The 13,617-nt window shown below is 45.6% G+C and overlaps 3 protein-coding genes and 2 non-coding genes across 7 annotated transcripts in view; all 5 read right to left on the bottom strand.

Annotated features, from left to right (window-relative positions):
• Positions 1-3,041: 3,041 nt before the first annotated feature.
• Positions 3,042-6,689, bottom strand: LOC137881614 (protein phosphatase 1, regulatory subunit 15B). The gene is made up of 3 exons (XM_068723626.1): positions 6,264-6,689; positions 4,523-5,814; positions 3,042-3,853 (listed from the first exon to the last, which is right to left on the bottom strand). Exons 1-3 carry the CDS (start codon positions 6,424-6,426, stop codon positions 3,629-3,631), a joined length of 1,680 nt encoding a protein of 559 aa, XP_068579727.1. The 5' UTR covers positions 6,427-6,689; the 3' UTR covers positions 3,042-3,628.
• Positions 6,690-7,115: 426 nt separating this feature from the next.
• On the bottom strand, positions 7,116-10,849 carry rps13 (ribosomal protein S13). The gene is made up of 6 exons (XM_068723642.1): positions 10,789-10,849; positions 10,194-10,242; positions 10,012-10,090; positions 8,224-8,393; positions 7,753-7,853; positions 7,116-7,193 (listed from the first exon to the last, which is right to left on the bottom strand). The coding sequence occupies exons 1-6, from the start codon at positions 10,809-10,811 to the stop codon at positions 7,160-7,162; spliced, it is 456 nt and encodes a 151-aa protein (XP_068579743.1). The 5' UTR covers positions 10,812-10,849; the 3' UTR covers positions 7,116-7,159.
• LOC137881996 (small nucleolar RNA SNORA19) lies at positions 7,371-7,501 on the bottom strand. The gene has a single exon (XR_011103910.1). It is a non-coding gene; the product is annotated as a small nucleolar RNA SNORA19 (small nucleolar RNA).
• On the bottom strand, positions 8,685-8,815 carry LOC137881997 (small nucleolar RNA SNORA19). The gene has a single exon (XR_011103911.1). It is a non-coding gene; the product is annotated as a small nucleolar RNA SNORA19 (small nucleolar RNA).
• Positions 10,850-11,534: 685 nt separating the features above from the next.
• The window catches only part of pik3c2a (phosphatidylinositol-4-phosphate 3-kinase, catalytic subunit type 2 alpha), a 31,357-nt gene continuing 29,274 nt past the window's right edge, over positions 11,535-13,617 (bottom strand). For all 3 annotated transcript variants that reach the window (XM_068722383.1, XM_068722385.1, XM_068722384.1), the window contains one exon: positions 11,535-13,604. In XM_068722383.1, the coding sequence (XP_068578484.1) occupies positions 13,422-13,604 (183 nt within the window). In that variant the 3' untranslated portion in view covers positions 11,535-13,421. The remainder of the gene's footprint in view (positions 13,605-13,617) is intronic.

Below are 13,617 nucleotides of genomic sequence, written 5' to 3'. Positions count from 1 at the left end.
CTTTGGCCTTTTGCTGAGTCACTGGCGTGTGTGTGTGTGTGTGTGTGTGTGTGTGTGTGTGTGTGCTGCCTCACGTACCAGAGAGGAGACGTGGTTCAACGATTGAAATTCACCCACTGACACAAATACAGCCAGCCTGATGTAAGCGCTCCGTGTTCAGCCTGTGGGTCAGACACGCTGCTCCTCATGACCACATGTTGGAATAAATAGGTGTTCGTCACACACTATTCATAGCTTCTTCTTCATCATCATCATCATCATCATCACGGGGACGAGTTGCATACAAAGGGGTCGTCACTCGCTCTCTTAAAGTGAATCATTCCCTCTTATTTGCAGAGGGCTTCTGGAGCCCCCTTGAGGGCCTCACAGGGGACCCCCCCCTTAAGTCCACTTGTTTAATCTCTGAGCCAGACCAGGTGAGTCTAAGTGAAAGCGGTCGATCCCCCGTGGATCCTAAATGGGTTATATGTACTGTATAAACAAGGAATTTGGGGCTTTGTTGCCTTCTGCAGTCCGTCTGTGTGCGTTGGTGTCAGACATAATAGCTGCTGGTAGATTGCATCATCAGCTAATTGTGACCCAGGAGATACCCCTCTCTGGCAGGCGAGTGAGAGGGGCAACCACATGTGTGTGTGTGTGTGTGTGTGTGTGTGTGTGTGTGTGAGTGGAAACCCACTGCTGTTGCTGCTGCTGCTGCTGCTGCTGCCGCTTCTGCTGCTGCTGCAATCACCTGCAATCCTTTCGACGCCTCGCCACTCCCGCCGGTTGCCTGGAGACGGGGGTCGCCTAGGCCACAGAGCTAATGATACTGGGAGAGGATGAAGAGGAGGAGGAGGAGGAGGAGGAGGAGGAGGAGGAGGAGAGAGGGAGACAAAGATACAGAGAGAGGATATGGGTTCGAAAGGAAAGAAGGAGAAGGAGAAGAGGGAGCGATAATGGAGCCATCCCTTTGTCCTCACACAGCAAAGAACAACTGATTTTACCGTTTTGTCTTTTTTCACGTCTCAGCTTCCAGCTTCAGGTCAACGGAAACAAAGACGAAGCGTCTGTAAAATGCACACGCTTTGACAGGAATGATTCCTGGAGGTTGCATCATGGAAAGCGTGTTATGATGTCGTCACCAAAGATGCAAAATCAAAAACACATCAGTAACAAATAAGAGGCGTTTGACACCAAACACGATGCAGTTAATGTTGACTTATTAGCTTTCAGAGCTGGAAAAAGGCTAAAGGCTAATCACACATCTCGACCCTAAAAACATCAAACCAGGACATTTCTCTTTGTGTTCCCTCTATTCCAGCTTCAGGCTCATATTGAGGACTGGCCTCTGGGCCGATCGGTTGGTTTAGATGTGTGGATGTTGGGGCAATTCTCAGTGTAATTAAAATGTAATATTATCGATAACAGTTCTTTGACAACGGTTCTCCTGTGAAACGCTGACAGAGCACGGAAAGGTTTTCATATTCATATCAAAACAGCAAAACTAAACTTCGTCTTCACGTATTTCATTTTGAAGGACCTTCGTGTTTTCTGTGGACGAGAGCAGCAGGAGATCGATCACACGCACAACATGAAGAAGACCCTCCGCTGGGTCGACACGGCAACACTGTCAGCAATTGCTCACCTTTGCACCATGCTGTGTGTGTGTGTGTGTGTGTGTGTGTGTGTGTGTGTGGGGGGGGGGGGGGTCGGCTGCTAATTGATTTCATCCCTCTGGAAAGTCATTTCATCATACTTGGTGTTTTTAACCCTTGTCTTACGACAGCCTTACAGCAGTTAGTCTGCTCGGAGACTCACGGCCCTCTGGGAAATTATAAGCTCCTGTGTGTGTGTGTGTGTGTGTGTGTGTGTGTGTGTGTGTGTGAGAGACACACACACACACACACACAAGGTACAAGCTTTGAAGGAGCCATAAAAATGAGGCAGGGCTGTGTTTTAAAAAAACCATGTGTGTTTTCATCATTTCTACACTTTTAACTGAGTCTTAAATATTTGAGAAAAACAAAACTAATGAGGCGACATGAATCAATGAAGAAGTGTGTTTGTTCTGCTGCAGACTAAAGACGTCTAGACGACACACACACACACACACACACACACACACACCTGTTGTCTTAACATCAGTGAGTGCATTTCACCATTTCTCTTCTGTTACGTCTTTATATTAAACAAACATGTTTACGTCTAACATTTACATTTGTGTCATCAGTCGAAAACTACACATTTAATATTGTTTGTCCCGTGACTAATTATGTTTAATATATATATATATATGTATATATACATATATATATATATGTATGTATATTTACACATATATATATATGTATGTATATATACATGTATATATATATACGTATATATATATGTATATATATATATGTATATATATATATATATATATATGTATATATATATATATATGTATATATATATATATGTATATATGTATATATATATGTATATATATATATATATATAGTAATAGTCTGAACACACTGAGTGTGTCCAAACCAGGTGAGAGGTCAAACTGGTTTGTTTTTGGGTTAAAGGTGATCGCTATCAAGTCAAGTCACATGACTTTGTTTCAGGAACTCCGTCTGTTTCTGCTGCTTTCGGCAGATTGTGTTGTTGAGACTGTTGTGTGTTGTTGTGCGATACACATACGATGTTTTTACAACAACTGACTGTGAATTGATTTCATCTCACCGTTCCTTTCGTTGAGGACATTTCCCAAGAGTGTGTCCTCACAGCCGACACGTGCACTACTGCACACATCTCCTTCAAAAAGAGTTGACCCTCTGTGTGTGTGTGTGTGTGTGTGTGTGTGTGTGTGTGTGTGTGTGTGTGTGTGTGTGTGTGTTGTTTACGTCCTTCGGGGACATTGCGTACCGTCTCCACTTCCCTGTTAGGCTCACACCAGATGGACCAGTGAATCAAAACAGACACACAAGCATGACTCACAAACAGGAAGTGATTGTAAGTCTGGGTTAACCGTCTTGTCTTGTGTGAAGAACAAACAAAAAGGACACAACTCCCCCTCAGTGACACAGAGTAACAAACGTTTATTGATTTGGCAAAAACACCGAATGACAAACTTGCGACCTTGCGTCTTGAGTCAAAGTGTTTGAACCTTTCCAGTCAATATAACAATAAAGATATCCACCTCCACGCTGCTAAAGTGTTCCATCAAAGAAGAAAAAACACAAGACCAAACTCAAAACAAACAAACTAAAACATCTGAACAGAAGCACAAGAACGGAAGCAGAGCTTCATGTCGACGGGTCATGCTGAAACGAGAAGCTGTGACATCACCTCCTACTTCTAGAGTCACCACTGTGGTTTGATCACACGTGAAAACACAACGGTACAAAATGAACGAGCTCCATAGGGCATAAATAAGTTACATTACTAGGTCAGTATATAAGGCATACAAAAACAACATTCCACACGTTGATGCTGAGGTTAATATGAGGAAGTGTCAGTCAGTGCAACAGTCACAGGATGTAGAAAACCTCCAGAGGTACAAGGCGGTTCAACTCCACACCGAAACATTACAAAAAGTCGGCCTAACATCAAATCCCTAAAATTGGCCTAAATCAAAAGTCACTGGTTGCATTGCAACCAATCAGGAGCTCTCAAGGGAACGCCCGGCGTCCTCCAGGCGCGCCCGCGCCCTCTCCCTGTGGGGCGGGGCCAAGCAGCGGCCGATGACCCGCTCCGCGTCCCGGACCCGCCTCCGGAAGCGGTCCCGGTCTCGCGCCATCTCTTCCCAGTGTCCTTTGCGAGACGCCTGGCGAGCGAACGGCCAGGTCCGCATGACGTGGACTTGGACTTCGGGGGAAAACCGCACCTGAAACCCAGAGAGAGCAGAAAATGAGCACATTTTGATGAAAACCATGTGGTTCAGAACCTGCAACTGATGCAAGTGAAAAAGGTATTTAAACGTGGATCACCACCCCCCCCCCCCTCCCTCTCTGAGTCTGACACACAACGTTTCTTGACAAATTGCTCGCAACGCTGCGGCAACTTCACATTCAGCCCGATGCGGAAAAGCCCAACTCTCTGCTGACTCGCCGGAGGCTTAGTCATGGCGACCGGCAGGCGTTGCTAACCGACGACAAACAACAGCTGAGCGTAACGCGGTGCAGCCTGTGTGTGTGTGTGTGTGTGTGTGTGTGTGTGTGTGTGTGTGTGTGTGTGTGTGTGTGTGACTCAACTCTCACCCGACCGCGGGACACTCCTCTGACATGAATGCACCTAGCTAGCATGCTGCTCACACCGGTACACTGTGAGAGCTGTGGCTCTTAAGCTTTGGAATCACCAGCATTCCCTCGATACCCTAAAGAATGTGTTTTGTCTGCGTTACTTTAATCTCTTCTCTCGGTGGTTCAAAGCTCATTTGCTCGGCTGTATTTACAGAGGAGACTATTTTCTACTTCAAATCCCACCGAGGGTTTCCTTCAGAGCTGCATCTAATCCCGTCTGCTAGATTAACAACCTGTTATTATTAGATAAGGACCTTTTTCTGGGTGCTGCTGGTCTTGTTTTCCCTCTGCTCCTCCTCTGGCGTTTGCGGTGCCGTTCGTCCCGTTCTCCTCCAGGGCACCAGGGTTTGGTCCGGATGACAGTGATGCTTTAGCTTCCTCGGTGTCAGCGGGGGCTTGGTGGCTCTGGGTGATTTTCGGGGCGTTCTGGACTCTTTTTCACATTTCTTTCCCGTCGTCGGTGGAGTTCGGACGTCGAGGTCTTCCGGATCCTCCCCGGACGACGGCGTCGTTGCCGCGGAGCTCTGCAGGCAGGCCTGGAAGTTGAGAGGGTGGTACGGGTCGTCCTTTTGGCCGAGAGACTTCCACAGCCGCTGCTCTTCTTCTTCTTCTTCGTCGTCTTCCTCGGACGAAGGAGGGACGCTGCTCTCCTTGTCCCCCGTGTCCGACCTGGAGGGAGGCGCAGGAAGCGAGGCCTGCTGTTTGGAGGCCGCGGTGGTGGTGGTGCCGAAGGTGCAGGCGGTGAAGCACATGGGGTTGTAGGGGTCGTCGGGGCTGCTGAAGAACTCCAGGAGCCTCTCGCTCTCCTCGTCCACGCCGGCGCCGGACCCCTCCGAACTGGTCCAGCTGCTCCAGCTGCTCTCGCTGTCCGAGCGGCCGACCCAGACGCTCAGGCCCCGGGGCCCCGGCGTCTCCTCGCCGGCCTTCCTCGCCGACACGAGGTCGCCGTCGCTCTCCGTCGCGTTGCCTTTACTTCTCCCCATATTAGTGTTTGTTGAAATGCAGGCGGAGAAGAAGAAGGGGTTGTAAGGATCACTGGACTTGGACAGGGACTCCCAGAGCGCCTTGCTCTCCTCACTGTCAAACTCCACTAGGTTCTGGTCTTCTTCGCTGCTCCAGAGGAACGTTCGCTCCTCTTCTGAAGCGTCCTGCTTCGAGCCTTTCTCGCCGGTTTTACTACGGCAGCCGTCGCCGTCGCCGGAGCTGTCGCCGCTCGACACGAAGATGTTCCAGTCGCCGGGGAAACCCATCTTCCAGCCGGACTGGTGTCCCAGGAAGAGCCCGTCGTCTTTACCGGACACAAAGTCGTCCACCAGTCCGCAGCAGAGGTCGTCGGCGCGCAGCGTGGACAGCAGGGCCTCGGCGGCGGAGTCGCCCACGTCGGCGCAGAAGCTGGAGAGGGGGTTCGAACCGCCGACGTCGCCGTCGAACAGCGAGGAGAACAGGAAGGAGTCGGTGGGGCTCGCCGCCGTGGTCATGTGCTGGATGTGTTGACCCGTCTCGTCTGTGATTCTCAGGTGGACCTCGAACCGGAACATCTGGAAAACTGGAGGGAGAAGAAAAAAAATAACGTTAGAATGATTTCAAGTTACATTGAGATGAATTATGATCTATAACTAAATGCTGCTGCTTTGTTTCCTGGTATTAAACGATTGATTAGATAAGAGCATAATAATACAAACATCACTGTAGTACCACATGACTTCACAGGTATTAATACTGAGATAGTATGCTAAGAACAATAGCTGGATAATGACATAAACGTCAAAAAACTAGATAACGTTTATGAAAAACGGTCCTAAACAAACTCCATCCGGGGTATTGTGTTGACGTTGTGCTGTGAATTAACGGTGGAGCGTTAAACCAGGGTTTTGTATTAATTCAAAAAGTACCGACTCAAAGGTCTCTGGAGTTTCCAGTGAACAGAACGATGAAGGCTCAAAGGTTACGATGACTAATAAAGTTTTTTTTTTTTTTTTTTTTTACTGTTCTTACCGGACACGAAGGTGTAGTATATGACCTGGACCAGCAGTCGTAGCTGCTCCCACAGCACCGTGAGCATCTGTTTAGTCCACGGCAGGAGCGCCATCCCTCCGCTACCGAACCTCTCCATCGCGGTCCGTTCAGAAGCCTTCTCGGAACCAACAAGCGTAGCCATCTTTACTTCTTCTCGGACCAACAACAACAACAACAAAAAAAAAAGCCTCACGTATTCTGGTATTCCTCGTCGAAAACCAACAGATTTCGAGTATTAGTCGGTGACCGATATGCGTCGATGTGCTGTCGCGTCATTTTCCGGCAAGTGTGCGCCATTTTTCGGATATCTCCTTCGTCAAACGCTCCCGTGTGTTGTCTCCATGTTTCTCAGTGTTCTCGTTGTTCGTAGTAGTGGAGCGTAGTGTCTCGAGATTGCAACACCAGTCCCTTTTAAACGTAAAAAAACGGTGACGTAGTAGAGCGACGGCGCTGCGATTGGAGGAGCGCGCTATCGCTCGCCGAGAAGCCCCGCCCCTCACGTAACAAGCCGCGCCTTCGGGTTACGTAACGTAACGTGTGACGCATGGAAACTGCCAGTAATTTCCCCCCCCCCCCCCCCCCAACACCGGCAGGAAACCCCGTTAAACAGCCTCTACCGCTGATTTAATGACAATAAAAAGGGATGAAAGTGAAAACGGTGGGAGTTTGTGTAGTTCAAATCAAGTGTGCGTCACAATCACGTGGTTTACTCCCTCATGAACAGAAAACGTCTGCTTTATCACAACACCTAATAGATTTAAATGTATTTGAATAGTTCACAAAACAAAGATCTGAACACGTGACCATTTTAGAAGAAAGACAACAGAAACATTTCCAATTTAAATCTTTTTATTAATCCAAAAAAGTGTAGAGATTTATGCCACCAGAGCAGAAGCTGTAGAGGACTCGCTGTGGACAAAGAGAAGACACGCCGTCAGAGGAAGCACTCAAACAGGGTCAACAACGCAGGACTAGTTCACACTACAGGGTCAACGTCAAGGGGCTCCATTCTGACGTTACTGTAGAATTAAACTCCAAAAAAAAGGCAGTAAGCCCAACTCATAACAGCTACATTTTCTATAGTTTAGTTGTGTGAAGGGGACTGGCAGATGTGGCACCAGGTAGCCACTCTGATAATTTACCTCCAAATGTTTTCTAGCACAACAGAAATATCACTGCTCTCAACAGAGGGAAGAGCAGGACAATGATTTGTGCATCTTCACACACACACACACACACACACACACACACACACACACACACACACACACACACACACACACACACACACACACACACACACACACACACACACACACACACACACACACACACACACACACACAGCGTTAGTAGCAAGTCTATGACATCATAAGAGTTTAACTTTGTGGTCATTTTTTAACAAAATGGAATTTAAAAAAAGAAAAGAAAAAAGAAAAGCCTCCCAAAAAGCAGAAGCAATACGTACTACTTCCAGTTGGGGGCCAGTACTCTCTTGGTCTTGTAGTAGCGGGCCAGCCTGTGGATCCTGCTCTCAGTGAGAATCAGGCGGAACTTGGCGTCCTTGTCCTGCAAGTATAGTAAAAAAAAACATGTTATGGGAATTCCGCATTACTGAATATGTGCAACCAGCCATGAAAACTTCCAAAATTCATAAACAAACGCCAAAATTCAACACATGCATTCCTGCTGAAACACAAACTGTAATAGTCTACTCAATCCTTGTAACTCCCAAAACACCTTTGCTTATCCAAGTTATGTGTGCAAAACAGTCGGTGGCATTTCCACGTTAATGTTTTGTAACCCAGTCACTCAGCACATGTCCTATAAAAGACATAAAGCAGACGTTCCAGGCCTTCAGGAGACAGAAGCCATCTACACCAGATGGACCTCTTAAAACACAGAGTGACCGCCGGTGGCTCTTTCTTTTTTTTTTTACCTTTCTGTTTCTCTCCAGATGCTTCCTGACGGCCACGGCCTTCTTGATGAGGTGGTAGAGGTCCTCGGGCAGGTCCGGGGCCAGACCCTTGGACTTCAGGATCCTCAGGATCTTGTTGCCAGTGACGAAACGTACCTGGGCCACACCGTGGGAGTCCCTCAGGATCACACCTGGACGAGGCGACAGAAACGGGGCTTAAAAATGTGGACGGTGTACGCCGCTGTATTCATCCGCCACGACGGGGTCTATAGACAACCGGAGTTTATTTACTCCATCTAAACTAACCCCACCGATGCGCTTTCACATTTACGTCAAAAGCTTAAAAACACAAATTAGAAAGAAATTTAAACAACCTATAGATTTGGTTATAAATGACTCCAAACATTAATTCCAGGAAGGCAGTTAACCCAATTCATAACAGCTACATCTGTAGGAAATAACAGGTACTTTTTCTATAGTTTAGTTGTGTGAAGGGGACTGGCAGATGTGGCACCAGGTAGCCACTCTGTTAATTTACCTCCAACTGTTTTCTAGCACAACAGAAATATCACTGCTCTCAACAGAGGGAAGAGTAGGACAATGATTTGTGCATCTTTTAACGCACAGTGTTACAAACAGATCACAGGAATCACTCTACAGTTATAGAATCAGTTAAATCTTAAACCTAAAGATACCCCGTCTACTCATTAAAGTTCAAATATTGAGGTAAGAATTTTAGTCAAATTTGACACCGTTTCTATTTGACTGCATCTTTGTTTTCTCGTCTTGTTGTCGGCACCCGGTGCTCAGTCTGAACGCACGCTTCACTCCCGCTGAAGGTTGCATCACTTGTTCTTTTTGTTTTGCACCGGGGACCAGAAGAAACAGACCTGCTCCTCCACGTACAGACGGAGACAACAAAGACTCCCTGCTCACCTCAAATCAATGTCAACGGGTCTACTTTGTGTCATGAAGATTCAGAACTAACATACGTGTCCATGATGAGCTGCTATAGTATGAAATCATAGCAAATAATGTAAAAAAGGTGCACCTTGATGAGTCCACTAAAGTAGGTGTGCTTTAGCAGTCCCTGGTTCTCATGAGACACCTGTTCTTATACTGTCTCCATGTGTGGACAGATTACTGACCAGAGAGACTGTGCTTAGTCTCACCTGTCCTGTCCTACAGTTAACATTCCTATGGAAGATATAGTCCCCCATAGATTACATTACAGTCATTTATCAGACGCTGTCATCCAAAGCAACTTACAATTCAGTATCTATCTACACACCGTAAACGCAGCTACAGGAGCAATTTTGGGGGTTAAATGTCTTGCTCAAGGACACATTGACATGAGACTAGTGGATCAGGAGCCGGGGATATGCTCTTATTTAATCAAGCCGGGAATCCTTATTTCAATCTGACAGTTGAATTGGTTTAACACTCAAAGATGCTCTTGTTTGGAGATAGAACAGGTCTATAACAGAGACATGGTTGATGAAATTAATATCGACTCTGGTGACATTTGATCTACAACACCTGGTTTAATTTGTCAATTTCGCTGCTTCTATATTAGCCAACAGAGATGGACAGATCCTTTTTTATTTTAATGCTTTTTAAACAAGCCAAATATATCGGCTAAATGATTTTATTAGAAGAAGAAAAAAACACCATTATGCTGCAATTCTGTTGCAAATTGAACAGCTGGTATGAAGACACCCGTGAGAGAAAGGTAGGTAAATACACCTAAACCACACACACTGTAATTTAAATGTGATTTAATACAACTATACACATCGGGACACTTACCGATCTGAGAGGGGGTCAGGCCTTTTTTGGCCAGCTTGAAGATCTGCTCTTTGACATCATCAGATGTGAGCTTCAGCCACTGCAAGGGATGTTTACACGATTAACAAACGGAATCAAAAAGTAGTCCAGAAACACGTTTGAGACACAATAAATAGGAGTTTTTTGTGTTCACGTTTACTTACAGTGGGGACACTGCGCCTGTAAGGCAGAGCTGACTGGGACAAGCCCTTTCTGTAGGGAAACAAACGCAGGTTTAGTTAACACGCATCGTGGAGGCAAACGTTAAAAGCATGTTTAAAAACGGTTCCGGTAACGTTAGCGAGCTTATCTGCAAACCTGCTGAAGGTTGATGGCTGGGCTAACGTTAGCTTCTAGCTACTTCTACTCGTGTTAGCGCTGACTGTTGGGAATGTAAACGTTTTAGTGCTTTCGTTTAATAGGTTTCACGTAAATAACCCTGCATTTTGTCTGTGGACGTGTAAGTATATCACTGTGTATCACTGTCTACCATGGAAGACAAAGTCTAGCAGCAGAATCGCGGTGCGCTGCCAGCGCCGTTAGCTTGAGTAAGCTAGCTAGCTAGTTAGCTAGCCGTAGAGATGGATGTCGAGAATGCGGGTCCGTATATTACAAGTTATTTTCTGGCTTCTAAACTGGAATTAAATCGCCCAAAAATGCTCCTCGGACATCCATAACGTGTTCACATGCGATTTGGTGCCGCCAAAAGCAGTCTGTCGACACAGTATTTCGACTTAAAATCGTGAAACGAGAGCTCACCCGGGAGCGTGCATGCGACCCATGATGGCGGTAGAGGAAGAGAGGCCGCACACGCGACAGAAAATGGTATTTTGCGCTTGCGCCGGAAGTGACGCAATGACGCTTTTTTTTGTGCTGCGTCATTGCGTCACGGCGTCGAGTCATTCGACATAACATAATTCCTCGTAGTCTGAAAGCAACTAAGAAAAGACACAATTGATTAAATCGTGTATTACGTGTAGCATCGAAGTATTACAACATTTATGTTTTGTTACGCATTTTTAACGTAAATCCATTTTTTTAGACGAAACTAAAAATAGTCCCCAACTGAATATCCCTCCGCAGTTTTTGTATAATTGTACATTTTTCAGGTTTGTTATGAATCTTGTTTAAACTTTGTAACAATGTGCTTCTACTGCAACACAATAACTAAAACATTTATTGTATTATTATTGCTGATAAGGCTAAAATACTGCCTCTGCAAAGCAAGCTGGAAGGTTAATATATATATAAATATATATATATATATATATATTTATATTTATATATATATATATTTATATATATATATATATATATAAATATATTTATTTATACATATATATATATAAATATATATATATATTTATTTATTTTGTGTCATTTAAACTGTATGGGTTTTAAGAGGCCGTGGAGGAGTCCTGTGCCAAAAGCCCTAATCAATTATACAAATGTCACCCATACCCGTCCCGTTGCACACAACAGAAACACAAGAGGCACACATCATATTTGTTCCAAAAAAACATTTAATTTGCTTTTAGGAAAGAGGGATTACAGTACACACCGATCCGTTCAGGGTTACAGGTCACCAATTAGGAATAAATAACTGGCCATGTTAATACAAACGCTGCTCGCTTCCTCTGTACAGTCACTAAAAGAGTGGATCGAGTCACTAGTACTCATCGTGTGAGTGATGCTCTCAGATCAAAATTGTCTTGTAGAATCTTCTCTATAAAAAAAACCAACCCTTTTCAGATAAATTCAAATTCTTTATTAAACATTAATAACAACTTTAGATGTGTAGTAAGCGAGGGGAGAGGAAAGCAGCTAAGAATCTTGTTCCCTTTTTTTGTGTTTGTGTGAAGATGGTTTAAGTTAAAGTCGCCTTTTCAGCGCCAGTCTTCTTCTTCTCACTTCAGCGTCATGACAACCTGTCTGGACCTGGACTTCACCGGCAGTGGATTCTGCTAACATTTCTACCCAGTAAACTCATCGCGGCGTCGTCACACCGCCTCACGTCCACCAGACTCACCAGTTTTAAAACTCATTAACTGAGAAGTCTGAATTATGGGTTTTAATGGACTCGTGATCAGCGTCAGCGGGTGAGACCACCAGCCTCTCCATCGGAAAAAAAAAAGCACACGGCAAGAGCGTGGTTTCAAAGCTTACGATACAAATTCCCCCTCAAAAAAAAGGCGTGCCGTGTGAAAACCAGAGAGACCCGGTAGTGTGCAGTTAGTGGACCACTGGTACAAAAAAAAAACCTTTACGGCGCCGGACCCGCTCTGTCAGAACTACTGATTTAGCTTTAGAGAATATAGATTTTTCTAGAATAAGGACATATCACATAGTTAATAAAATATATTTATATATATATATATATATATATAAATATAGCATTAAGGCCAAGTCGAGCATTAAAAAGGGATTGTGAGCACAAACAAAGGCACCCTGGTCGGCTCCCGGCGTGGGACAAGTGGTTTGATCGGCCGGCCTTCTTCGTTACTTTTGGCACGTTCTCGGGGGGGAATCGTTAAAAAGGTCGCCGTTGATCTCCTGGAACCCGCTGAGTTGGGACTACTCCACCCAGAAGTGTCTGAGCCCCGACGACCCTCCTACCTGTCTAAATAGAACATAAACTAAAGGAAACATGTAAAAATGAACCCCCTCCCCCCTCCTTTTTTTTCTTTATCTATTCCTTAAAAAATAAATGTTATCAATCTATATATACTCTTCTCATAGTAAGCCAGTTTTGGTCCTCTAATATCAAAAATGTACAAAACATTACAGCTCTTTGTTATAGTTTAGGAGAAAAAAGAAGAGAGAGAAAAGAGAGAGAGAAAATAAGTGAAGGTCGTTTGTCACAGAAACGACCTTGATTAGTTGAAGAGAGAAATGGAGCCGAACGGAGAGCGGGCTCCGCTTTGAGGGTTTGTGAAGCGGACTGTTCGCTCGTCCTTTCAGGGCGTTTTTTTAAGTCTGCATTCACGTCATATGAGAATAACCAGTGAAGCCACGCGATCCTCATGGCGAGCGGGTGCCGTTCAACCTCGTCTGACGCCGTGAGAACACCTCGTGTGGAATCGGGCCGGTCGGCGATCTCGACACAAACGTACTTATTGATGCACGTTTCTCAGCAACAAAGAGCATTGATGACGACATCACTCGTGTGGAAGAAACGGTGCGTTTTGGTTTATTACGATTTTAAATGCTCGGACGTCTAATTTCACGTCAGAAAATCCTCGATTCGTCCACACAAGCTTTAAATAAACCAATAAATGAGAATGGTGTCTGTGTGAAGTGACTGGTATTTTCAAGTAAGGCCCCCCCCCCCCCCCCCCGTTATGATCAGAATGCAGCTTTTCGTCCGGAGTCGTCCCCGGGGCTTCGTGGGGTTAGAAGTAGGGGACGGCCGTGAGTTTGTACCACTTCACCGTCTCCTTGCCGAGGTCAAAGTCTTTGAGTCGGAGCGTGATGCCGCCCAGGAAGTAGTTCTCGCGCAGCGACTCGGCACTGAGCACGCTCAGCTGAAGCTCCCGCAGGCCCAGGGTTTCCTTGCTGTAGCCGCTGTACACCAACTGAGGAGGAAGA

This window comes from Cebidichthys violaceus, unplaced genomic scaffold (genome assembly GCF_023349555.1).
Source record: "Cebidichthys violaceus isolate CVI_PGR_0920_01 unplaced genomic scaffold, fCebVio1.0.p SCAF_3, whole genome shotgun sequence".
Lineage (NCBI taxonomy): Eukaryota > Metazoa > Chordata > Actinopteri > Perciformes > Stichaeidae > Cebidichthys > Cebidichthys violaceus.
This window is presented reverse-complemented; position numbering and strand designations above follow the sequence as displayed.